At 46.9% G+C, this 27,529-nt stretch overlaps 1 protein-coding gene across 9 annotated transcripts in view; it reads right to left on the reverse strand.

Annotated features, from left to right (window-relative positions):
- WDFY4 (WDFY family member 4) overlaps positions 1 to 27,529 on the reverse strand; it is a 295,757-nt gene that overhangs the window by 84,787 nt on the left and 183,441 nt on the right. For all 9 annotated transcript variants that reach the window (XM_050805477.1, XM_050805483.1, XM_050805485.1 and 6 more), the window contains 5 exons: positions 24,188 to 24,394; positions 22,760 to 22,805; positions 20,714 to 20,880; positions 7,433 to 7,581; positions 556 to 676 (listed from right to left, as the gene is read on the reverse strand). In XM_050805477.1, coding sequence (XP_050661434.1) covers positions 556 to 676; positions 7,433 to 7,581; positions 20,714 to 20,880; positions 22,760 to 22,805; positions 24,188 to 24,394 — 690 coding nt within the window. The remainder of the gene's footprint in view (positions 1 to 555; positions 677 to 7,432; positions 7,582 to 20,713; positions 20,881 to 22,759; positions 22,806 to 24,187; positions 24,395 to 27,529) is intronic.

Consider the following 27,529-nt stretch of genomic DNA (forward strand, 5'->3'; position numbering starts at 1 on the left):
ACTAAACCCTTGAAGGCATGGGTGAGGCACTGAAAGACCCTGGTTGGAGGGGGCAGCTGGGAGATCCCTAAACCACTTGGCCCCAGAAACAGCGCCAAGCAGGAGCTTGCCAATAGGTGAGCACCTTGGGGAGAGAGGGGGAGAGTATGTCAGCAAGGGAGATATTACACCTGTGGGAGGGCAGGGCAGAGGGCACTCTACTCCCAGTCACCAGCTCTACTGGGAGGCAATGCATCTGTCCTGCCGTGTATTCCTAAATCTCCAAGGCAGCTCTAGGCTATGTCAAGAGCAAAGCAGCGAAGTAGCTGAATCTTAAAAGACATAGTGAAAGGCCCAACAGCCAATAGCAGGGACTGGAGAGAGTGGAGCAGAAGTCAGAACTCCCACCTGGGACCATAAGCCCAGGGAACTCGTGGGTGTCTCCTTAAGGGCACTGGGCTGCGCATAAGCACAAAGACGGGTCACAGCGATGTGTCTCTGGATGGCTCCTGGACCACCTGTCCCATGGCCCTGCCTCTTGCAGGCCCCAGGTGTGCCAGCACCCAGTGTGCTTACCTGCAGGAGGAAGCGAGCCTGTCGTAGCTCCCGCATGTCAGCGTAGCTGTGGCGCTGGCACGAGTAATGGTCAGTGGACCTGTCTTTGCTGCACAGGTTGAAAATGAACGGATCGCTGATGCTGAGAAGGAAACAGGCATGCAGGGCACATGTTCAGACATCAGAATGAGGACATGTGCAGGCTTCTTCCTCTTCCTGCCCTCCACCAGCCCCACCCACATTTCCAAGGACACATCAGAGAGGTGCGGGGGTCACTGCCAACCAGTATGCTAGCCCTACTCATCTGAGAAATCCTTGTTGAGTGCTTGCCCACGTCAGCTCTGGCACTGGCCACTGACACATGAAAGCTGCCCTGCCCTGGAGGACCAGGGTAGGGTGTCAGCCTCACCAGGCCAGGGGACAGCAAGAAAGTGGCACAGTTTCCAGGATGATGCTGACAAAGGGTATGAGGGTGGGGGTGAGAAGTCCCCTGGGTGAGAGTGGGGGCTGGCAGGGAGGGCTTCATGGATGCTGTGCATGACCCTAAACCATGCGCAGGAGCCCTGGTGGGTTCCTGTGGCCTCTCTTCCCTGGCTCCCCCATGCCCAGCCTGGCCCTGTGCCAGCTACCTCTGCCCAGGCATGACAGTCTCAGCGCCAGGATGCCTGCTCTGCCACACGCTTTAGTCCCTCTGCCCAGGTGTTCTTGTTTTGTATTGAATGACCTATTTCCCTGGCAGGGCTGAGAGGCTGGATGAGGTAACTGAGTCAGGTGTGGCCTGTGGCTGCCACAGGGACTGGCAGGACTTAGACCCTTCATGGCAGGATTGTGGAGTACAGAGCACTTGGCAGGGAGGTTCGAGGGAAGCCAGGTGACTGTAAGACTGAATGCAAACCAGTGTTAGGAGCGGTCAGGCACCACAGGGAAGAGGAGGGAGGGGAGCAGAGGAAAGCAGAGAGGATGCTGGCGAGGCATGAGGACAGCAGCCGGAGCTCATCTGCACAGCTCCTGCATTCTGAGAGGCTGTCCAGCCTGGCCTGGGTCCTGGGAACCTTCAGGATGAGTTCTCTCCAGAGGTGAGTGAGGCTGTCACTGAGACTGCAGAATGATATCTGGTGTTAAACCAGGAAGCTCTTCAGGACCCTTGGCCTGCCTCGCCCACATCTTTGGCAGCCCTGAGAGCTATCTGGCTCTCAGCTGACCTTCCCCTAAACATATCTGACTCCCAGTGGGGCCATAGTGGTAATTTTCCTTCCTACCCTTGGCTTAGGTCAAACCACATCCCAGGTCAAAGTACTAGTGGGGATGACACAGCCGCTCATCTGTGCTCCCAGCATCCATGCTAACAGGAGCCACAGCAAATATCCTTTGCCCTTTGGCTGTATGTCTGACTGGTCTCTCTCCCTTGCAGACCATACAAAGGCACAGGCCTGAGTTGCTGGGTACACCCTGCCCAGGACAAAGGAGTGCACTGAATTCTGAAGCGATTGCTCAGTCACACAGCACAAACAACTTCCTGAAAGCCAGAGCTCGTTCTGTTTGCAAGACCCAGGCTGGAGACAGAAAGTGTAGCGGGTGCATCTTAAAATTCCCAGGCCAGGCCTTGAGTAGTGAGAAGCAATCTTGGAGAGCTGGTAAGAGACTCACTCAAAAGGCAGAGAAGGGACCCACGTGTGATGTGGGACCCACCTCCCAGGCACCTGGAGAAACAGAGGTATGCCTCCAGCAGGCATCAGGCAGTCCTGAGATGAGGCCCCTTGGAGAGTTATGAGGGGTGTGCAGGAGGCTTTTCCAGAAAGATCCCAGAGTGACCCCTCCTCCTGGAGAAGCAGAAGAGAGGAGGGGAAAGGGAGGATAATAAATTTGTCCAAATATTTATTCCCAAAGAGAACAATTTGTACACTGGAGATAACTGAAATGCCTTGAGCTAATCATATGAACCTTTTCATCATCTGGACACATGGGAGCTTGAGAAATAAAGTTGATTTCAGTTATAGACAGTTACATTTCTGAACATCTGGGGCATGCAGTCATCTTAAATTGTGTATACAACCACAACCATTCTGATAAGATGCCAGGACTGAGAAACGAAGGCGTCCCAAGCACGTCAGCCCTCAAGAAGCCTGTGCGCCAACCACAGGCCCAGAGAGCCAAGGGCTGTAAGGGCCCCTGCCCCAAGGTGGTCCTGCCAGCCCCAGCCCAAGGTGGTAGGGAGTGGGTGAGGAAATTGTTTCAGCTTCTCCCATTCCAGCTCCCAGTGTGGTCCCCATGGCCCAGTCTACAATGCAGCCCATGGAGCCTCTGTGCCCCACTTCCTGGGGAAGTCGGGAGAGGCCCAGTAGTCACAGAGGCCCAGAGGGAATTCTCTAGTCTATGCTCAGTGGCAGTCCAGCATGTGCAGCCCTAAGAGCTTGGACTTGTGCTGGGCAGCAGGGAAGCCTGCCCAAGTGAAACACAGCCTGAGTGCCTTGGTTAGGCCCCTGAACAGCTGGACTTTGAGGCTGCAAACTCAGGCTCTCTGCAGCCCCTTCTCAGAACAACCCTCCCAGGCCCTCTCCTCTAAGCCACGTCGTGGTAGGATGGATCAAACACAAAATGCAGCTTTGGTTCTGAATGCTTCTGCCGGGATGCTGTAATACAAACCTGCTGCTGGCTGAGGTCCTTTGTCCATTATTAATGCCTCTATATGGATCTCAGCTGAGCTGCCCCTACACATCTCTGACTCCCAGCAAGGCCATAGAGACAATTCTCCTTCCTACCTTTGGCTTAGGTCTAGCAGCATCCCAGGTCAAGGTACTGGTGGGGATGACATGGCCACTCCTCTGTGCTCCCATCATCCCATGCTTGTGGGAACCACAGAAAATATTTTCCATACCTTAGCGGCATGTCTGGCTGGTCTCTCTCCCCTGCAGACCCTGCAAGGCCCAGGTCTTTGTCCATGGCTCTCTGTCCTCTGTATCTTCCCCTGAGCTCGGGGCATGTTTGCTAAGTGACTGTCATGCTCTCTGGCCTGCCAAGCGTTTCCCTATTCATTACTTAATTGGATCCTCATAAGGAAACCTTATACTGAGCATGACTTATTTTTATTCCCATATCATAAATGAGGAAACTGCATTCCAGAGAGGTGAGAATTTTCCAAGGTCATGTGGTCCTTAAAAGAGGTGGAACTTAGTTTCAAATCCAGGTCCTCCAACTCTAACACCCACGCTCTTTCAACAGTGCCTTTTCTCCCTGGAGGCAGAAATGCTCCCTAGCTTTTACAGAGCTCTCCAACTGGCTCCCTGCTTTGTGGGGAGCACAGTTTGCTCTCTGCTGACTGTTTCTGCAACTCAGGACTCTGAAACACAGATGACATACAGAAGAATGCTCTGAAAAATAGTAACGAGCTTTTAGGAGAAAGGATAGTCATTTTCTTCCTGCTTGTAGAAACTGAATAAACATCTAGGGCATGGATCCTCAGATAGACCCAAAGTCTCAGAAAAGCTAAATTATGTACATTATTGAATTATGTACATTATTGAGTCCCCTGATTGACCTCCAAATTGAGGTCTATTATATGTAGTATTATTCACACAGCTGTGATTGGGAGTCTCCGACAGTACTACACCCTATATGTTCTACAAAATGAATCGAAGTTCAGGCAGCCAAGGGTACCAGATAGGCAGCTGATCCATACCCTTTGGGTAGAGTCATTGCCATAGTTCAGAGGCTGCCATTCACATTTCCACAGCATAACAGCCAGCAGGATCTGCAAAAACTGTCCAAGTGTGCATAGGATCACTGTCAATATTCTGACTCGATAAATCACAATGAGATAAATGGTAGTTATGATATTGGTTGACCTGTTCTTTGATAGTAGAAGTGGATTTCAGGATAAAACACACTTCGATTTGGCCCACATTTGAAGTTACCTGACTATTGCCAGAATTATACCTGGAATTTATACCCAGAACCATTCACTAGATTGTAAACCCTCTACCAGATTTAGTCCACATCTAATTCACTCTTTCCATCTACGGAGTCAACTATGGTGCTGAGCATAAGACAGATTTTCAATAAATACTTGTTGAACTGAATAAAACAGAAATGACTATTTAAAACTGCTCACTGATGGGGAAGAATTATCTGATTTAAAATACTCTATCACAAAGAGCCAGTTGGATGACTTGGGTTCCCACCAAGTTAATCAAATTCTCTGCCTTGTGAGCTTAATTGCCCTTGTCACGGGTAGAACCGTGTCCCCCAAAGGAGATATGTTGAAATCCTAACCCCCAGTACCTCAGACTGTGATTGTATTTGAAAAGAGCCTATTTACAGAGGTAATCAAGTTAAAATGAAGGGTGGGTCCAAATCCAACCTGACTGGTGTCCTTATAAAAAGGGAAAATTTGGACACGGAGATAGACTCACAGAGGGAAGATGATGTGAAGACACAGGGACACGATGACCAGGTGCCTGAAGCAATGCATCTCCAAGCCAAGGGATACAAACGATTGTCTGCAAACACAAGAAGCTGAAAGAGGCAAGTAAGGAGGCTTCCCTAGAGCAGTCAGAGGAAGCATGGCCTTGCCTTGGTTTCGTACTGCCAGCCTCTAGGACTATGAAACAACACGTTTCTGTTTTGTTTTGTTTTTTTTTAAGCCACCCAGTTTTTGACTGCCCTAGCAAATGAATACAGCCACCCGAATCAGCTAAGAAACGGACCTACGACAAGCAAAAGCTAACCTTCTCAGAAGGCTGTTCGTTTCTGAGGAAATTTCCAAAGTGCAAAGTCCAATCACTGTCAAGGAGTCTGCAGTGTTCTTGAGTCTGATTTAGGATATTTTTATGCTACATCGGAGAGGCTCTTTCAAGGTCTAATGTGCAACTGACTCCATTTCATAGCAGTCTTTTACAGAAACATTGCACTTAGCTTTATTTTTACCAAGCTTATTTATGTATCTTCTTTAATCTCCATGGTCAAAATAAGACTTAATCCCCATTGATCTGGCATGATCTAATAGTCTGTCTCAGAACTGCATCTCCAGGAGTGCTAGTAGTTTCTTAGGGCAGTAGACAAGACCCCGGAGAGAAAGCACTGTCTGAATAACAAATGCTTCTTTGAGGTATGGTGACTTAAACTACCTGGGCACTTCCCCAGTGTAATTCCAGGGTAGTGATTTGTTCTCACTCTACTCCTGCTTGCATTCTAGAAAAGTACATTTTCAGACATGAGAAGTCTCCCTTATCCGTCATTGCAAATCAAGTGAGTACATAAAATCTGACCACTGGGTTTCTGTTAAAAGTGCAGATATAGTGAATTTGATCATGATTAGATGCACCTCATAAACACAATTTACCTAATCAATAAGATCTTATCTAACACTAAGTCTATGTAAACCAGAGGTGAAGAGCATAGCAGTGGATTATGTGAGTCATCACAGGGGCACGCCGGGCATACGGATAGAGTAGAAAGCTTTCATCAGCTCTCAGAGAGGCACGGCTGCAGGCCTATTGTCCATATTGATCAGTATCAATAAAACATGAGCAATAAGATGGGATGAGGATGCCAAGTATTAATTATGCTTCTCCTGCCTTGGAGAAGCACAGAAGACTCACAGCAATCGGTGAACATTTGGTATGAATAAAATATGGAAATTAGCAGACAGAAAAATGCCAAGCATTTTAGAGCAGTTTGATCTAAGTCAACCAAGGTGGGCTGACATCTACTCTTCCGCACTCCTTCAACTCTTGCTTCCCGACATAGGCTGGAAGTGATAGGACAATTGGAAGTTAAAGTTCTTGGTTATTGGCAGATAAGACTTGGACTCCTCTGTCAGTAGCCTAAAACAGTGGCTCTCAAAGTGTGGTCCCAGACCAGCGATAGAATCAGCATCAGCTAGGAACTTATTAAGCCTCAGGCCTTGCCCCAGACCTTCTGAATTAGAAACTAGGGTGGGGCAGGACTCAGGGATCTGTGTGCTAACAAGCCCTCCAGGTGATGCTGGTGTCAGCTAGTTTGAGAGCCACTGGGCTAAGAGGTCATCTTGTCATTATCTGAAACTGGGTCATCTGGAAAAGGCAAGGCCTATCACTGCACGAAGAAATCTTCATCCAAATATCTTCGAAGACAGTGATCAAGTGAAAACATACACTTGACAATTGGACTTTTGGCAAAAGTTCAGTCAATTTGATTTTTGAATGGCCTTACTTCATAAACACAGGAGAATTGCACAATAAGGGCTGACCGTACCCAAATAGACCAATTGCACTAGATCCTAAAGAACTCGGCATTTCCTGCCAAAGGCCTCTGGTATTTGTTGGTGTAAAAATGACTTCAAGTTTCTTCCCAAGTCTCACCCATTCTGCAAGACTCAGATCTTGGTCCCTTCCTCAGGTAGCTCTTCCCCACCACTCCAGTCCCAGGCCATCCCTCCAATCCTGAACCCTGAAGAGCCCTCTCATAACACATATTTTGTCCCAGGATCATAGTGCGCGGCCAACAGTTTCCAAAAGACACTGTGCATGCTGCCGATTGCATTAAGTCCCTCGGAAGAGAGGGGCGGTGCCTGTTTTCTTATGCAGAATGAGCATCCAACATGTTGTTGAGTGAGTAAGTTGATGCGTGACTGAATTCAGCCACGCAAATAACTGAAGGACTGATCCCTGAGTCCTGACATTCCACATTAGGGGAGACCTGAGGAGCTGCCACATTGGTACCCAGTCCTGATCACTGCTTAGGGGAACCGTGGCCACAGATGGCCTATGCCTGCAGGTTCTTCTATTTTATCTCATGGCTCAGTTTTAGGCCCAAACCTAAGCCCACTGTAAGAACAAGGTGAGAAGGGGAAGAGTAGGGCAGGCTGGTAAGGATGAATGGGGCTCAGGGAAGAATCTGCTGGGAGAAGTGGATAACTCACTTGGATAAGCAATGACGGGTACAATAGACATCACCCGTGGGAGACAGTGTGAAGTTCTCGCAGATGTAGAAGTGTTGGTGGCCAAAGAGCAGGACCCCTTCTGACACCAGGTGGCCCTGCACAATCACCAGGGAGAACTTCTGCGTCACCTGGAAGGAGAGAGTGCCAGAGTCAGGTGGTGCACAGGAAGCATGCCCATGATTCTTGGCGGAAACAGGAGGGCAGTGACCAGCCACCCACAGGGCACTTGGAGGTGAAAGCAGTGCCTTGTATGAATGGCAGTCCTGCTGCCCCAGAGCTGTACTACTCTTCACAGCCTACGTGGCAGTACCACATCCCACCCAGGCTGGTGTTTATTCTACCCAAGCCCACCCCTGCTCCCACCAAGCTGTGTGGGTGAGTGTTTACTGCTATATTCAGCACATCGAAGTCCTTTCTCTCACTTTAAGGCCCTCTACAAACATGCAAAGCATCCCACAGTTAACCGTGAGGAAAGTTCACCAGGTACAAGACATCCCTCAGTTACAGAGGAGAGGGAGCTTGTCCAGGGACCAGCTGGTACATGGTTGAGCCAGGACTAGAACTCAAATGTGCCTAGAACCACAAGTGCAAGACAGGTACTGCCATCTCTGCAAGGCCAAGGAAACATGTGCAGAAGATGCACAGTGATCTGCCCAGATCCCTCCTCTTGGACTGAGGTGAGCATTTCCCCTGTTGCTGGAAATGTTGGCAGTTCTCCAGAGTTGCCTTAGCTGAATACAGCCCCTGGCCCAAGGTCACATCCTCTTCCCAGGGGCAGTCTGTACCCAACAACTGGACAATGTAGAGTAGGAAGGCTTAGCCCCTCTGGCTCAATTCAAGAAAACTCTAAACAACCATCCCAAACCTATAGCTGCTCTGGAATCAGCTGAAGTCTTTGCTGAGACTACATTGTGGTTGTACTTCTCCATCGGCCCAGTCTTGCAATCCTCATTCCCAATCAACTTTCTCCATGCAGAACCTGACCTGTGATAATGTCTTGGTATGACCCAGAGTTCTGCATGTAGTAAAGACCAAGTGGGTCCTTACATAGTAAACCCTAAAAGAACAAGTGAGTGAATCAATAAATTCTAGAACATGAGAGCCTAAAGGGACCAAGAATAAGGCCAAGGCCAGCATTTTCTCATGGTAATTTTGTGCTAATTTCAGTTATACAAAAGCAGAATAGATATGCTTGGGAGAAAAAATACAAAAGAGGTTCCAGGAGATAAGACTCTCACTAAAGATCAGCTACCTACTAAGTGACACAGCCTGGGACTGAAGCAAAGCTCCCTGCTCACCTTTGGGAGCAATGACAAGGCCACAGTGGTGACACCTGGAGAGCAGACCCCGAAGACCAGTTCTCCAACTTTTGCACCAAATGGGATTAGTGAAAGCCAGAGCCAAGGGCAGAAAGCAAAGGTTCACTGAGGGTTTTGTTCCAAGATAAGTATTAATCACTATGATCCAGGACAAGTCAGGGCTGAGCTGTTCTTCCTAAAACAGCCGAGAGCCTCTGTTTCTGTAACCAAGGTTGGTGCAGGTAGCTGGCTTTCTTGGTCTATCCCGAATCTACTTTGTCAGGGGAGCTAGCCCTCCAGCCACCTTCCAGGCCAGGGTCCAAAGTGGACTCATTTCCAATTTCATTCATTCATCCAGGTGGTCATCTATTCAACAGTTACAGATTCAGCCTCTGTTTCATGGCAGGCACTGAACCAGGCTTTGGGAATAAGGTGGACAAGATATACAAGATCCTACCCTCATAGGGCTTAAAATCCAGTAGTGGGATTTTAAGCAACAGACTATTACAACCTGTGATACATGCTGAGAGAGAAAAACCAGAGTGATCATGACAAAGGCAGAGAGAAACTTGGCGAGAACACTATTCTGTTCTTGGACACTATTCTTGGCGAGGACATAGACCCTGAAACTTGAAGGATGGAAACATGTAAGTTCTAGAAAAGCTTGGAGAAGAACATTTCAAGGAACGGGGACATCCAGTTAAGGGTCTAGAGGCAGGAAGGGCTGATTTGGAGAACAGAAAAGTGGTCAGTATGGCTGAGATGAAGTTGGAAAGTAGGAGTATCTCCATCATAGATAGTCTTAGGTACCTTAGCATGGCCATTGGGTTTTACTGTCATTGCAACAGAAAGTTGCGAGAGAGCTTGTTTCTAAAAGATGACACTGACTGCTGGGTGGAGATAGCATTAGAAAGGGTCAAGACTGAAAGGAGGGTGCCCTGTCATGTTGCTATTTCAGTGGTCTGGGATAGATGGCAGAATGCGGAAGGAAGGAAGTGGGTGTATCTAAACAAGAAGATGGAGAATTGACAGGAGCTGCTACTGGACTAACTGGAAAGAAAAAGAAGAAAAAGAAAAGAAAAGAAAAGAGAAGAGAAGGACAGAAGGAAGGAAGGAAGGAAGGACAGAAGGAAGGAAGGAAGGAAGGAAGGAAGGAAGGAAGGAAGGAAAGAAGGGAAGGGAAGAAAGAAGGAAGGGGGGAGGGGGAGGTGGGGGGAGGAGAGGGGAGGGGAGGAGAGGGAGGATGGATTAAGGATAAATGATAAATGTCTACTTTGGGACTTGAGTAACTGTGTGGCATTCCCAGGTTCTCTAGTAGTCTTCCCCAGGGGCAACCACTATTACCACTTTATCATACATTCGTACAAAGAGATTGTATGAATACATTAGCATGTTTATACAGATTCTTTTTTATACAAAGAATATACTTATATGCTTACTGCTCTGCATCTAGACTTTTCTCTTAACAATTCATCTTAGATAATTTTCCAAATCATTTATTATAGAGCTGTCTAATTCTTATTAATAGTTGCGGACAATTCCCTTGAATGGATGTACTACAGTTTATTTGACCAGTCAGTGCTCTTTTGATCCAGGTTGCTTTAAAATGTTTTGATATAACAGGCAATGCTATAATTACCATCCTTGTAGGTAAGTCATTTTGAATACACAAGTAAATCTGAAGCATAAATTTCTATAAGGAGAATTGCAGGCCAAGGGTGTGGGCATTTTAAATTTAGGTAGCCATTGCTAGATTACCCTCCTGCAAGGTGACACTAATTTACACTCCCACCAGGACTATTAGGAAGATTATGTCAGGCTGCTTAAACTTTTTCTCCTGTTATACTTTTTCCCAGATGAGACTCAGAGACCCCATCCTCAGGTTCACATGATGAGATGATGTGGCTCTGCAGTGCCAGTCCTGGCCTATGTGCCTCCAAATCCTCTCGTCTGCCCGTGACACCAGGCCCCCACCACAGCCTCCATGGTGCCTGCACCAGGGTCTCAGAGCAGATGCCTATGATCTGGTGCTTCCCTTTGGGAAGACTTAAGTATCAACCAGAATAAGCCAAACCACAAGAAAAATGTCTGGTGAGACCTGGGTTAATAGCTTAAACATTGATTCTGCTAGAAAAGAAATGGCATTTTAAAAACTAGAAAATGAACCCAAGTGAACTATTACCTGCTTTTCCACTTAAATTAGCACTAGGAGGGCTCCATCCCTAAGTTTACTCATGATTAAGAAATCCCTTATGCCATGACTGTATTGATCACTTTAACGAGTAGAACTTTTGCCTCATAAGTAGAGCTTTTTTAAGATCAGCTGAATGATATATTAGCACTCTTGATGGGTAAAATAACTAAGAAAGTAGCCACAACTAGCTCTGTGTATGATGACAAACAGGTTGTCCAGAAATCAACAAAATGCTGGAGCTAAAGTTAGAGGGTATCTTTGTTCATTTTCTGCTGCAATAACAGAATACCCCAGACTGGGTAATTTATAAACAGAAATGTTTATTTGGCTATTGGTTCTGGTGGCTAGGAAGTCCCAGAGCATGGCACTGGCATCTGGTGAGGGTCACCCCATGGTGGAAGAGCAGAAGCTGGAAGTGAGCATGCAAGACAGAGAGAGAAATGGGGCCAAACTTATCCTTTTTATCAGGATCCCATCCCATAATAACGAACCCATTCCTGCAATAATGGCATTAATCTATTCATGGGGTCATGCTCTCATGGCCTAATCACTTCTTAAAGACCCCATCTCTTAATACTGTTACAATGGCAATTAAGTTTCCAACACAAGAATTTTGGGGGACATTCAAACCATAGCAGGGAGACAACAATCTAGTGGGACATTCAGTGGTAGCACACACCAGCACATTCTTCTAAAGTCAGGCCTCAGCGGTGCATCTATAAAGGGCAAGGTCAACTGGATGCTCTCTAAAGGTTTCTCTATCATTAGCAGTCTGCAACTTAGTGAAATACCCTGATTTTACAGGTAGGAAAACTGAGGTCCAGAGAAGTGACTGAAGGTACCCAGTAACAGAGCTGTCAATATATGCATTCCCTTATTTTTGTGTGTACGGTGAGTGAGTCCGCTGCAACGAAAGCTTTAGCCCTGCTCCCATTTATCATCTGCCCTCTTCCTACATCTCTGCTTGCCTCAACCTTGTTCTGAATACATTCTAATAGTATTAGCATATGGAATAAGTATTCTTATTTCTTAGAAAAACACAGGTTGCTGAGAAAAAGTCAAGTATCAAAAAGGCAAAAGGCTACATAAATTACATTCTTTTGGCCACCTATGAGTTCTGGTATCTACGTTTTCATTCTTAAATGTGTTTAGATGGAAAATTCAGCCATACTAATAATCAAAGAAATGTATATTAAAACAATAAGGAGATGCTATCTATTTATACATATACATATATGTGTAGAGATATATCATCTCCTTATTGTTTTATATTTTATATATATACACATATATATTAATTTGGGAAATATGGAAAGGAATGTAATGATGCATGGATCTTTTTATGTAAGTACATCTCAGGTTGAGATGAGGAGCAGGGATGCCCCCTGGCTGCTTGCATGTGTCACTTCCACAGAGAGCCTGCAGACAGCCACACCTCCCATCTTTGCAGACTCAGAGGAGACCAGGTGGAAATGGCAATACTTTTGCTCTTGTTTGGTTGCACCAGCGAAATGTGAAACATATTACAAGTCCCAAGGACTGTTCAAAGCACAATACTCACCATAACCTGTGTTCACTAAGGACTGCTCATTGGCAACTGATTAAAATTGGAGCATATTTTTAGCCAGGATAGCTCTGAATATTGTAAAACTTGGACTCATGGATTTGGGCATTTATTTGAAAAGTTAGTCTGTATGAGAATCACCTGCACAACTTGATAAAATTCATATTCCCAGGTTACATCCCCAGACGTTTCAATTCAACAGGTGCAGAGTAGGGCCCTAGAATGTGAATTTTAATAAGCAACCCAGAAGATTCTGATGCAGATGATCTGAAGCCCATACACTAAGAAACTGACTATTGGGCACCAGCTAGGCTAAGAAAAAAAAAGGTTTCATCTGGTGTCAGCATATTGCCCATAATTCACTCATCTACTTGTTCATTCATTTATTTAACAGGTACATATTAAATGTTTAGCATATGCCCCACACCCTGGGAGGCACAAAGGAAAATAAAACATGCCTTTAAGATGTTTACAACATAACAGGAAAGAGAGAGAGCAGGATATGAGCTCTCCCAGCACAGGGTGGGAGGAAAAGCACAGGTGCTCTGGGAACACACAGGAGTGTGCCTCACTCAGACTGAGATGGAAGAAGGGGCAGTGGTGACACCAGAGAAGTGGTTCCTGAGGAGGTGACTCCAAGGCTGGGGTTAGGAGTTACAAAGATAAAAACATGGGAGAAGCATTCCAAGGCACAAAGTCTTGAACCAGTTGGACATTTTGGAGATTATAGGTAGTTCTGTATAATTAAAAAGTCAGAAGCGTGTCTATGTGTATGTGTGCACGTGCACACTTGTGTATGCGTATGTGTGCACGTGCACACATGTGTATGCATATGTGTGCATGTGTGTGTGCATGTGACTATGCACACATGCACGTACATGTGCATGTGGTTGCACATGTGAGTCTGTGCATACATGTGTGTGTGTTCATGTGCATGTGTAAGGATAAGGGAAGTTAGTCCAGGGAAACCATAAGGTCAGCTCTGGAATGGCCTTGTATATGAAGAATGCTAACCAGCATCTCAGAAATATTAGGTAGGAATGACATGTGTTGTTTGCATTTCAGAAAGTCATGGAGATTCAGGAATACAGGAAGTTACTGCATAGAAAGGTTAACACCCACCCCCACCTTCTACAAACAGCCTCAGCTAAAGATATCTGGGAGGATCTTATAGAAGATGCCACTCTCTGCAGTCCAGAGGAAAATATCTCTTCCTTAGAATAGATCATTTCTACCAAGGTCAAATTCATATATTTATGAGTTTGTAAGAAAAAAAATCAGATGTTTAATTTTTCATGTAATCAAAGAACAATAACAAAAGCAAATCCTCACTTGAGGACTGACGTTGGACTGGTTCTGGAAGCTGTACAAGGGACATCCCCAGCCACGTGGTAACTGACATGGGTCCATAATTAATATGCATTAAATCAGTCACTCCTCAAGTCAAACAGAGCTGTTTGCAGAGAAATGTGTTTGTGGTCCTGGGAATCATTAATCAATGATGCAGAGGTGGCACAGAATAATTGAATAATTACCATCCCAGGTATTGCTGGAGGCAACCAGAACTCCAACGTTCACACAAAGAAATGAGTTAAGCTTTTGCCACCCTAGCCTCGGCACCACCAGCATCCCCCAGGGCCAGGACAGTGCCTGCAGCTCCAGAGGCTTCTGCCAGAGGCATGCCTACCAGACGCCTGGGAAGCAGTCATGCCCTGGAAAGTCTCCTGTGCCATGTGTCCAGCAAAGGCCATATAAGCAAGCACTTCTGAGATGATAGGGGGAGCAGGAGTGGGGACTGTGCTGTAGGAGCATGCACACAGTCCTGCCACACCCCTATTGTGGGTATGTTTCACTTAGAAATTTAGAAAAAGCACAAAGCCCACAAAGTCTCACAATGACATCTGAATTACGGGAAGTCCCAGCTTATGAGACCAACACTTGCTACAAAATGCCTCAACATAGGCTAACCATACCAGCCCGGGGAATGTAGAGGGTAACATACACACACACACATCCCTTGCACAAACTTTCTATATATTTGCTTGAACATGTTCATGGGTCAACAATCAGTGCACTCATCCTCCTTTCCTTGGCCTCAAGTTCTTGTCCTTGACACAAAACCATAGTGGTCCAGGGATAAGGCCACAGTGGACCAGGGGCTAAGGCACATGCAGGAGGGCAGGGAGGTACCTGCTTGGCATGTTGCATCCCAGGCAGAGACGCCATGTTGGTGAGAGACCTGAAGGCCTGCCTGCACCAGCTTTAACCGGAACAGTTATAGAGAAAGCACATGGGGCCTGGAACCACAACTCCAAGCCCAATAGGCTGGCTGCTGAGGGATAGGGTGCTGGAAAGGTTATGTAACTTGTTCAACACAGTAAGCTGGGAAGCAGTAGAGAGGGGACAAAAACACATGAACTGAGAGTAAGAGAGATCTGAGGTCAACTCCTAGCAATTCCAATGAATAACCACCCTGGGCTCTGTTTTTGCCATCTTTATAATGGAAAGAATAAAGCCTCCTGATATGGTCTGGATGTTTTGTTCCAAATCTCATGTGGCCTTAAGTGTTGGAAGTGTGAGCTAGTGGGAGGTGTTTGAATGATGGAGGCAGATCCCTCATGAATGTCTTGGTGCTGTCCTCGCTGTAATGAATGAGTTCTCTGAGAGTTCAGCTGAGATCTGGTTATTTGAAAGAGCCTGGCTCCACCTCCCTCTCTCTCTTGCTGCCTCTCTCACTATGTGATGCGCTGGTTCTCATTTACCTTCCACCATTATTGGAATCTTCGTGAGGCCTCACCAGAAGCAGATGCCAGCACCATGTTTTGTGTACAGCCTGCGGACTGTGAGCTAACTAAACCTCTTTTCATTATAAATTACCCCATCTCAGGAATTCCTTTATAGCAACTCAAATGGACTAACACACCTGCCTCACAGGGCCATGGTGAGGCTGAATGAGACACTGCATGAAGATCGCACAAAGCAAGGGCTTCTGACATCTAGCTGTTGACATTTTGCTAAAATAATATTAATAACAACAAGCAAATAGCAGAATGAGGTTCTCAATCCAGCCTATGCACTTTGCCCTGTGCCAAGCTGCCCTCCTGGGCACAAATGACTGCTGCCTCCATGGTGGTGGTGATGCAGCAGCCTGCTCCAGTCCAGTCAAGCCCCTCCCTACCCCAGAGTGGGCTCCCCCATGACCCAGGTGCCCCTAGGACATGTCCTCCCTCAAGCTGGGTCCTGAGGCACGTGAGCAGACCCAGGCCTGGCTGCAGGTTGGCTCCCGTGGAGGACCTCCTGATTCCTGCTGCCCCATCAGGCTGAGCTCACCTGGTCTGCAGACTGTTCCCAAGCACTCACCCAATGTGTCAGGGAAGGAAGGGATGAGGAGGAAGCTAAGTCTCTCCCTGCCTTCAGAGAAACCATAGGCAGGCTCAGAAATCATCAGTCAGGCAATAAGAGGGGGCTGGGGTAGGCCCAGGGCATGGAGTCACCAGCTGTGCTCTGGGGTGGGAGTGTGCCGGGGATGGGTGCACCAGGACAGGCTCACCCAGGAGGCCTCCAGGCTGGGAGCCATGAGCGAATGGTCATGGGACTGCGTGGACCTGGCTGGTGGAGGTGTGAGGAGGAGGAGTGCCAGGCCACAGAGAGGCCCCGTATGTCTCACCAGACAGCCAAGACCCCACTCCACAGAGCTCTCTAGTCTAGAGCAGAAGGGCGCTCCTCTGGTTCGAGGATTTTTCTGATTCATGTGAATTCCCGGGGCCTGCTTTCTCATGTTCTTCCCTGCCTTGCGCTTTCAGTTTAGGGACCTCCTCGATTTCACCACACATCAGTCCAGGTCTCAACCCGGCAACTTCCCTCTTTCTCCCAAAACCTTGCATTTGGTTTGAGTGTTGGCACTCTGCAGGAACCCCATTCCAGCTAGTCAGGCCTCTCATGGGCTTCACTCTGACCCTCTGTCTCATCCTCCACCATCTCAGCGGGACAACCAGACCCATGGAGACCCCCAGAGTTTCCCATCTATCCAAGAACTCCCCACAGCATTTCCCCAAGACACATAGTTCCTTGCCTCACAGGAGCCTCAATCTTAACAGGATCCTTCATCCTTCCCTTGACAGGGCCCTTGGGTCATGCCATAGGTACCGGGGTTCTTCCAACACCCCTTCTTACTTCTAGGAGAGTGAGAACAAATCCTGTGGGACTATGAAAGGAACAGCAACATCTGCAGCAGTAACAGCAGATGCCAGCGGCTGAGAGCTGCCTCCTCACAGGGTGCAGTCTTGGACAGAGACACAGCCCCACATCGATCTTTGCCACAAACTAGTGAGACCAGGAGTAGAACCCCATTCTAAAGATAATGGAAAGGAGGCTGCGGAATGGTTCTCTTACTCATTCAGTCACTAGGTCTGTAAGTGGGGGCAAGAGAATTAGAACTGGGCAGGGTTTGTATCCCCACCCCTGCCTATAGCCTCTACCCTCCCCTCACCAGGGAAGCTGCCCTGCCCCCACCTCTCCAGGCCTGCATCTCTGTGCCTGGTGATGACTGTCCACCAGGTGACATTTTCCTCAGGAGCAGGTGTGCCTGGTGGTTTGGCTTCACTGACCCTGGGGAAACTCAACTTGGGAGCCAGCTTTTCCCACAATTCCCCAAGAAGCCAGAGGCAGCAAGCATAGCCCTATAAAAAGCATAGAGACAACTCAGGCAAGGATGGATGCCCAGATAATGGCAAGGGTCACCCTGCCCAGTCCTCTGGGCCGGGAGCCGACACTCACACAAGGTCCCCTGGTTGGCCCCTCCCTTCTGAAGGTACTGGCCACCGGGTGCTAAGTGGGAAGCAGGACAGCTCCTGCTCTCTCCCCTCCCCACAGCCCGCTGGGTTCCACATGCTCCTGCCTGCATATCCTGGGGATCCACACTGCCTCAGCAAACAGTGTGTGGCATTTCTGACAGCTTCCTACTGAGCCACGGGAAGGCCAAGGAAGACTGAAGCTTAAACAAAAGTCAGGGAGGGGCAGATGGGAGAGGATCACCTTCCTGGCTCTGTCCTGCTTCATAGGCTGGAAAGTCAGCCACCTGGGAGCTTCAGACCTTTCCCGCTCCCCCAGCAAGACTCCTGAGGAAAATGTCACCTGGTGAACAGTCAACAAAAACAAGACTCCCAGAGACAGGACAAGTGTCAAAGGCACCTGCGGGCTGCAAGAGACCGGGCTGGGACTCGCTCGGGTCCCTGACCACAAACTTCAGCCTAGCCAGGGTGAAAACTCTCAGGCCAGCCTTGGATGACTGAGGGAGTCAGGCCACCTGCAGAGGCTCTCCTGGGAGGCCAAGGACCCGCCCTGGGGGGCAGCAGCCTGAATGGTGCCAAAGTGGCAGGCTGTATTCCAGAGAAGTACCCAGGAGGCTGTCCCAACCAACACCCACACTGCTCTGAAGGGACTTTGCAGATAAAATCAAGGTTATGAATCAGCTGACCTTAAAACAAGGATGTGATCCTGGATTATCTGTGAGTTAGTGCCATCCCCTGTGCCCTAGGCAGCAGCAGCAGAGTTGGTCAGAGAGGTGATGTGGGGGGAGTGGGAGGCAAAGGAGGCAATAAGGATATGAAGGGTGAGAAGGATACCACCCGTTGCAGGAAATGAAAGAAGGAAGGGCCACAGAGCAAGGGAGTTGGGCACCCTGAGAAACAGATGCACCCCGGCAACCAGCAGGCAGGGAACAGGAGCTCGGACCTACAGAAGCGGGAACATGGATTCTGCCAGCACTGGAACGAGCTTGGAAAGGATGCCTTCCCAGAGCCTCCGGAAAGACATGCAAATGCCTTGGCTGCAGCCCTGTGAGGCTCTAGCAGAGAACCAGCTGAGCCCCGTTGTGCCCAGACTTTTGAGATAGTAAATGTATGTTATGTTAAAATCACTACGTTTATGATCATTTCTTCTGGCAAAGATAGAAAGTGAATATAAAGTACTGCTATTGTTCTCTTATCAAAGCAATGAAAAGAACCAATATGGAGGCACCACATGATCAGGAAAGCAGGCAGGTGTAGCTGGGGCGTGATATCTGCTTACTATGGATTCTTTCTGACACAGTTCTCAGCCTTGCCACCGTAGAAAATGTATAATGCCCGGCAGTAGCCCTGGCCTCTGCCCACTAGACACCAGGAGCATCCTCTCGCCCTGGCCATGGTAATTAAAAATGTCTCCAGACATTGGTAAGGGTTCCTTGTAGGGTAAAGTTCACCCCAGTTGAGAACTGTTGCTCCTTTAAGGGCATAAAGCAAAGAAAAGCTTTTATGGAAAGAAAGCATTGATGTCTTAGCTGTTTTTTCAATGGACAAGGTATTTACTAAATATCCATTTATCTATATGAGCATATTAATATATAGATATATCCCAACTGTTGTGACCTGCTGTTAGTCCTCAGCAACTGGATATTATGAATACACACTTATGTATACATGTGTGTTATATATTTTAATATCCATTTATAAAAATTTCACATAGTAGAGATATAATACTTCCATTATCCAAATAAAATGCACATGAATTCATCATGTCATTCATCAATGTTGACTTACTGGCTGCTCCAGGCATGCCTGTGGTCAGGCACCAGGGTTCCCTCCTGTATGGAGGATCCATAGTGACAGAGGCAGACAGGTGAAGCACTGAGGTCACTCTGTGTGCCAACAGCAAGGCAGGAGGTGATGCAGGGGGTGACACAGACAGTAACAAGGGAGAGGCCAGTTCTCCAGGTCTCAGAGCAGGGAGCAGTCAAGATCAGGTTCAGAGAGTCAGTTGCAGGGATCAAGTGCACAGGGCACTGCAGGTAGGCAAACCTGCATGAGGAGGCATCGTGGCTAGGTGTGATGCAGAGCTGGAAATATGCTCTGTGTCTGGAAGCTTTGGTTATGCAGGTGTAAGGACAGCATTGTTACAGGACTACATTGCTTGAACTGTGACCCAAATCTGAAAGCAGCAAAGCAATTTGCTGAAAGTTCTGCAGCAGTCATTTGCTGACACCCCTCCTAGGTTTTCTGAGCTTGGGACCTACTCCTGGAGGTCCAGGCTCTCCCTCAGTCCCTGGGTCTTGGTTCAGATCCACTCTCATTCACCCTGGGGCCAGACTAGCCTCCAGCTCTCATGCATTTGTCTCTGTGTGTCTCCTGTGGCCCGCCACTCTCAGCCTGCTTGCGCCTCTGTGGGTATCTCCTTCACTTATATTCCTATGGAAAAGACTGATTCACCCAGAGACTCTGGGGTCCACCACGCCTTCAACCACCCAACCCCCAGAAAGAGAAAAGAACTCACCTTTGATGAGCACCTCTCCTATGCCCGGCTCTGAGCTAGTCCCTGTATTTCCACTGGCCCATTTAAGCCTGAGCAGAATGTTATCAGATGGTGGCCAGAACTCCACATTAAAGATAACAAAACTGAGACTGACAATGGTTAGGTGACATGAGGTTTAATATGTGGCCAAGTTGGGACTAGAACTCAGGCCGGTTCTACTCTAAGACACGTGCTTAGTCTTCCATTGCATTCTTAGATTTGGGGAAGAGGGTCCTTCTCTGGGGCCTCCCCAGCCAGGCCAAGAGGACACGCACATGAAGAGCGGGGCTCCACCAACCCAGCTCCAGGCACCCAGGATCTCGGGTTTCTCTGCTACCTCATCCCCAGCCTGCCTCCTGTGCCTGTACACTTCAACCCCAGGGCCACCCTTTTGAAGGTTAATGGTGCCACAGTATGCTTACTTCTAGGCTTCAGTGTGGACATATAGGTTGGGGTGTCCAAACACATGCACCCAAGACCCCTCAAGGTGTGGAACCTCTTAGGGTGGTCAGGCCACAGGGGACCAAGATGCTGAAGTGCAAGAAGGTCAAGAATTCTCAACTTGAAACTTGCCTCTCAGGTTGTTACGAAGGTCAAAGTAGGAAGTTAGAGTATTTTTCATTGAACAGTTTGTTAGCTTGAGGTATACCTTTTAAATATTTTGATGCAGGATGTATAGACTTCCCTTTGCACCCTTTCTCTGGGCCAGCATATTTAGAAATCTATCCCTTTTTCTCACTGATTATCTTGTTGAAAGTTTTCATAGCAAATGGAGATCTCATTTTCCACGTAAGAGACGAAAGCTTGGTTTTCTCCTGTCTGACAATCTTAACAAGCAACTTAAAAATCTTAAAGGATATTGCAATGGGGTATATTACCTTTTCTTTATCAAGAAGCTCTTGTAAAATAATTTGTCTTTCCCGACACAGTTCCAAGAAGTCTTCTGAGTGCAGACTTTCGTGTAAGGCTGGGAAGAAGGTCAGCTGGGTGCAGTCCACCCCCACCTCATCAGGCTCGCCCTCGGCCTCCCTCGGTGTCAGTTCATCTGCAGCAGCATAAAGGGACACGTGGTGTTGACAGGGGCTACCTGACATGGTAAGGGCTGGTACACAGCATGTGCCTACATCACTGAGGAGTAGCAAGGCTCCAGGGCTGAAGTGAAGAGCGTGGATCTCTCACCGTGCCCCTCCGCTGCTTCTGGAAATGGACACCACACACCTGGGGCACCCCAGGGTGTGGTCAAAATATCTTCCAGTTGACTTATCCTGGAGGGCCCAGCTATGCCCAGGCCTACCTGTTCTGCTACTTCCAGTGGCCACAGGGCAACATTTCCAAATTCACCCTTGTTAGTAAAGCAACTCCCTAGAGGCTCAGCCAGGATTTGCTTTCTCTGAATTTCACTCCATTCACTCTTTGAATATTGCTATTTTTTCTCATGATAGAAACAATATCTTTTTATTGTAAAAAAAAAATCTTGGAAAGGACATGAAGCTGTAAGAAATAAAACAAATCTCACCCATGCACCCAGAGATAGTGCTAATAATAATAGCTCCCTTTCTCTGTGCCAGATACTTCTGATGACATTTAAAAATATTGTCCCATCTAGGCTGGAGATATTTCATCCTCACTTGACAAATGGAAAAGCTGAAGCAGGCTGTACAAATTACTTTGTACAAGATCATATGGCTTCTAAGAACTAGAGGTAGAATCTGAATAAAGTCTCTCTGAGACAAGGGTCTAGTCTTTTCATCTCTAGTCTGTTTGGCTCCACTGTTTACAATTTGGTCCATTTACTTCCATTATCTTTTCTGTACTGGATGAATGAAAGCGTCTGCTGCTCACGCAAACCCTCACAGCTTTCCCCCATGCAGGGAGAGATGCATAGGAGAGGCATGGTGGAAAACCACAGGGCCTTTCTTTTCCTTTGGCTGAGCTCCCTACTCAGAGTGCATACTGGAAACACCACGGAAGCCCAGAGTCACAGAGGCCCAGGTGCTCTGCATACCAAGAATGAGAGGACACTGCAGCCCATGGCCATCGTTCACAAAAAATCAGTTCATGCTTTCCACCACTGCACTCTCTGCAACCCCCACCTCTGAGAGGTGGAGCAGGCAGGCAATCATTCCATGTGAGAGTTGTAGGGCTTGGGGTGGAGAGATGAGAGGCAAACAGTTATCACAATGTCATTGCACACTCTATGCCACAGTAAGACCCCAAATCACCTGGGGATCACAGCCCAAGATCCTCACTTCTGGGCTTGTGTTACTGCAGACAGGCAAGGTAGCAAGCTCAATACAAATCCATTAGTCAGGAAATGAGACGAGTTTGATCAGCACTAAGAAGTAGTCATTGGCCAGGTGTGCTGGCTCACGTCTGTAATCCTAGCACTCTGGGAGGCCAAGGCAGGCGGATCACTTGAGCTTGGGAGTTGGAGACTAGCCTGGGCAATGTGGCAAAACCCATCTCTACAAAAATTACAAACATTATCTGGGCATTGTGGTGTGTACCTGCAGTCCCAGCTACTCTGGAGGCTGAGGCAGGAGGATTGTGTGAGCCCAGGAGGTCGAGGCTGCAGTGAGTTGTGATTATGCCACTGCACCCCAGCCTAGGTGACAGTGCAAGACCCTGTCTCAAAAATTGTTTGGGAACACTTCTAAGATCCCCCTGATATAGCAAATTGACAAGACTGTTTCTCCCCCAAAATTGTTATTGTTGCAACCTTAATAGAAAATGCTTCCCCTAACAAATGTCTAGGGCTAATATCGACTTGCCTTCTTTCTGGAAGCACAGTAACAATAAGTCCCAGTGCTGGCTACAATAGCATTTTCCTCTTCTAAAATATTCATTTAATATCTTTAATAACATATTAAATAAAACCAATAATTAGCTTAATTATTAAAGGAAAAAATACATAAACTGAATACCTTGGTTTTCAGCATTTGTTTGAGAAATATTTTTGTCTTGGCTTTCCTGAAATAAGGATGGAACAAAGAAAAATTAAATCCCGGATACTACATACATGCTTCACCCGCCCCCAGTTCCACAGATTCACAAACACACACATGCATGTGACCCCTTCAAATTACGCAAGACTCAGATGCAAAGGGAGAGAAACACTAAATCCTAAAGGACCACAATAAAATGCAAGTATTAATGTTCCTGAGTCAAAGGGGAAAAAACCCACAATCTTCCATTAAGTAGGACTTACAGTAATTACCAAAGAAGAGGCCAAGATGGGATTAGATAGCATCCTGGATGTCTCTGTGTGGGATACCCTGGAGAGGGGACCAGGGGAGGTTTCAGGGCTGGACAGCCCCAGAAACCAGGCTTCATAGCCAGCCCTTGGCTTTGGCACCAGCACAGTGAGCAGGCTACTTATTTTATTTTATTTTATTTTTGCTTCTTATTCCTAAAAAATCTAGTGAGGGAAAATACTACAAACCACCAAGTGTTTATTGACAATACTTGGAAACTTTAAGTGTCTACTGAATAAATGAAATATAATTTTTTTCATTAGGTTTTACAAAGGATTTTTAGCACGAGTAAAAGATGCTGAGGTTACAGACCAGAGACTAAACTCAACATTGTTACTTGTGATGCATGCAGGAGAAAAAAATCCAGCATTCTGGTGTTTGGAAGGCTGCCTTTGAGGATATTTTAAATTATGGTCATTCAATACAGACATGAAAAACTATTGACAGATTTTCTGTATCTACTACCAAATGAATCCAACTGGCTTCCTGTCTTTTAAAAGGCAAAATAGGAGTTTGGCGACACAGTTCAAGCTTCATTACAGCAAACTCCCAGGGACTACCCAGATTCTGTTGCTTGGGAAGTCAGTGTTGTTTGGAATGAGTGGATCACTGGCTCAAAATTGCAGAAACAGTCAAGTTTGTGAGATTTTCATTGTAAAACTTGTTATGGGATTTGAAGTAATGCTCATAGTAGTACGGGTTACAACTGCCCAATAACAAGTAACTTGTGCTAGCAGACAATAGTCATTCCCTGGCCCGTTCCAAACACTGGCATCCAGATGTTTCCACACGACTTGTGTGGATTGCAGCACAGGGCTGTGTCTGCAGCATAGGTAAGAACCACTCATCCATTCAACACTCACTATTTATCCATTCTTTCAGGCTGTAGTTACAGTGTCCCTGCTATGTACCTAGGAGGGTTAGTGATGCTTTTCTCCTCTTAAATGACATTGAGAATAAATTTTGGGACTCTCCTACATTTAACTGCATGTGTTATCTTAGCCTGATATAAACAACATGTGATGGGGAAGTTCAGGAGGTGCTTTCCTATCAGGCCCTACCCGGAACCAGCACTGTCCCACTGCACCTGACTCCTACCTTGTGCCTTCCTGAGTTCAGGGCCTCCAGTGGAGACAAGCGTTTGATGCGTTTCCTCATTCGAGCTGGTCCTTCTCTCCAGTCGAGTTCCCATGGGGAACAGTGCGTGGTTTCTTCCCCCTGGCTCCACAAGCCCAGCTCCCCAAAAAGCTGCTCCTGGATCCTGGCCCAGGCTTTGGCTGCCTTGATGTTGCCACATTTTCGCCTCTGGGGAGCAGAAACAGAGTCACCCTGGATACATTTGCCTTATGGGCTTTATAGGCCTGGCCCCAAACCTCCTGGGGTGAATAGGCCAAGTCTCCCATGAATGTTTGAGAAAGATACCTTCTCTCTACACCCTCAGAATGTGTAGGGTGCCCACTGCAGCCAGGACTAGGAGGAAACAGTTGCTCAGCTTTAAGATCTCTTAATCCAAGTTAGGGGAGGAGAAAGCTGCCCGCCCTTTGTCCTTCAGAGCCATGAGGCTACTGGTGATGGGCAGAAAGCAACAGGTCTGGAAGGTCCTGTAGCTGCTCATCAGCATGGACTGGACAGCTATTTTACCAAATGGACATGAATCTCACTACAGTCCCACCCCTCAAAACTGAGGCTGAATGTACTCTTTTTCCAGTTGCCTGGACTGGAATGGAGTGAGAATGAGAAGCCCTCAAGACAATTGGTTGATCTGAGCAAGTCACTCCCATCTCTGGATCTCAGAATCTCCAATGAAATGACAGACCTGGCCCGAATGATGTCTAAGGGCCTTTCCATGTTAATATCATAGATTCCAGAATGTTCAGAGATTCTAGAATATTATCAGGAGCTAAAACCTTTCATAGTAATGCAAACAATCTCATTTAATAGCTGTGAGATCCTCACAGTTTGCATCTGTGGTCTCTGACTGCCACACTTGCTACTAGAGTATGACTCAAACCTTTCTAACATCGATATTGCCAACCTGCATTTATAGATCACATTAAAGTTACATACATCACCTGTCAAAGAAACAGTTCAGTTCAGTTTGGACAGTAGAGTCAACTTTGCGGGATACACTTTTGCAATTATTCAAATATTTTATGGAATTTGTCCCAAATTTAATCTTTTCAGAAAATGAAAAGGTGAAATGCTAATGACAAGAAGCATAACATCATGAACAGAAAAGACACTCATTATCATGTGTTAGGCTGAGCCCTGCACCTGCTTTATCTCATTTCCTCTACCCAGTGGTACCACAAGTATTTTTGATCATCCCCATGATGATGCTAAGTCTGCAAAGGAGAAGTGCCTTCTCCAAAGCTAACAGGTGGCCAAACAGAGATTTAAACCTGGTCTGTTGGATTCCAAAGACTTCCTTGAGCATGGGAGCTAGATTCCTTTGCTGAGGGGCTATTATTTTATGAGCTCATGGTTTCTGCTAGCATTTCTAGAAAACTGGAAGACTTATAGATGTAGGCCTTGCAAATCTTGGCCGTTTTAAATGAGTAAATTGTTCTCAGAACTTGTTGGAGGCATTCCCATTAAAGTATGGCTTTGGGGTGGGGGATAGTGCCCAGCAGGTGGTTTCTGGCATCTGATGGACCTGATCATCCATCATGTTTCTGTGAATCACCAGCAGTTCAATCTGGAGGATCTTCAACTTCCTCATCAGTCAACTGTGGTTAATAATAGTACCATAATAATAATCATGGGCTTCTAGAATGATTAAGCGGGACAATATTTTCAAGAGCTTAATATGGTACCTTACTCAGCTTAAGTAGTCAGTGTTATCACTGTGAATGAACCTAATCCTATTTCAAAACAAGATCATTTTCTTTCTCTACAGTTCTTGAATTCATATCCCAAACAGTGCTAGTATTTTATGTAGTACTCCAATTGGTTAATAAGAAACTCCAAGATGTACATTGCAGTGCATGCCTCTAATCCCAGCGCTTTCAGAGGCGAAGGTGGGAGAATTTCTTGAGGTCAGAAGTTCAAGACCAACCTGGGCAACATAGCAAGACCCAGTCTCTACAAAAAATTAAAGAAATAACTGGGCATGTTAGTGCACGACTGTACTCTCAGCTGTTTGGGAGGCTGAGGCAGGAGGATCTCTTGAGCCCAGGAGTTCAAGGCTTCCGTGGGCTATGCTACACGACTGTACTCCAGCCTGGGCAACAAAATAAGACCCTCCCTGTCCCCCCCCACCCCCAAAAAAGAAAAAAGGCCACCAGAAAAAGAATGATTATCCAAAGCTTTTTACAGAGACTTGGTCACATGGAATGAACACTTGTTTGGAAGAAATATTTCAGTTTCCTGGAGATTGCGGTGACATTTGTACATTTGCATTTGTAGTAACATACGGAGCGTCATGGAGGATGAATAATCCCAAGCTATTGGGTTGTCCAGCCTTGGATTCAACTTAGTTTTTTAGGAACACATATCCATGCCAAGTCTCCACACATGCAGCCTGGAGATGCACAGCTGCCTGGGTCTTCTGCACAGAGCACACATGTTGTCTTGAATATCTATAGTCAGACAATGGTGTGATCCCTGAGAGAGATGTGATTATTTAGTCCATGATAGCAAGTTACATGTGACCCAGGGCAGAGGATGTCAGATGACTAAATAGCAAAAGTCCTGAGTTTCCACATCTGCAAAGGTGCTCTGAAATGCCCATGTTTCTGCATAGTGTAAGGCCCTCTTTCTATTCAAACTGCAAGTGGGCCAAATGACACATTTAAGGCCCACAGACTCACAGGCAGGGATTGTGTTATGCTGGGGGACAACTACAATTTCTTTCTTTTTTTTTTTTTTTCCAGAGACAAGATCTTTTTCTGTCACACAGGCTAGAAGCCTAGAAAGCAGTGGCATGGTCATAGCTCACTGTAACCTCCAACTCCTGGGATGAAGCAATCTTCCCACCCCAGCATCCTGAGTACCTGGGACTAAAGGTATCACTATACTTGGCTAATGTCTTTTTAACTACTTCTTTTTAGAGATGGGATCTTGCAATGTTGCCTAGTCTGGCCTTGAACTCCTGGAATCAAACAATCCTCCTGCCTAGCATCCCAAAGCACTGGGATTACAGGCATGAGCCACCGTACTTGCCCAGTTATGATTTTCAAATCACAGCAACCCTTGGGTAGCAACACTTAGATTAACCTTTGAAAACCCAGCCCTTCCCTACTTTCAGTCCCTGCTACTTCAATGGGGTTTGCTGGGCTTCGAAAATGAACACTTCACCCTAGTCTCTTTAATCCAAGTTGTTATGAATGGTTACCAGATGGGCCAACTGGCACCACCCCCTAGGGCTGGGAATGGCACCCTCAGGAGCCCACACAGAAGAAGCAGAGCACGGAACTTGATCCAGCGCTGCTTGAAGCC

This window comes from Macaca thibetana, chromosome 9 (genome assembly GCF_024542745.1).
Source record: "Macaca thibetana thibetana isolate TM-01 chromosome 9, ASM2454274v1, whole genome shotgun sequence".
In the NCBI taxonomy this organism is placed as follows: Eukaryota; Metazoa; Chordata; class Mammalia; order Primates; family Cercopithecidae; genus Macaca; species Macaca thibetana.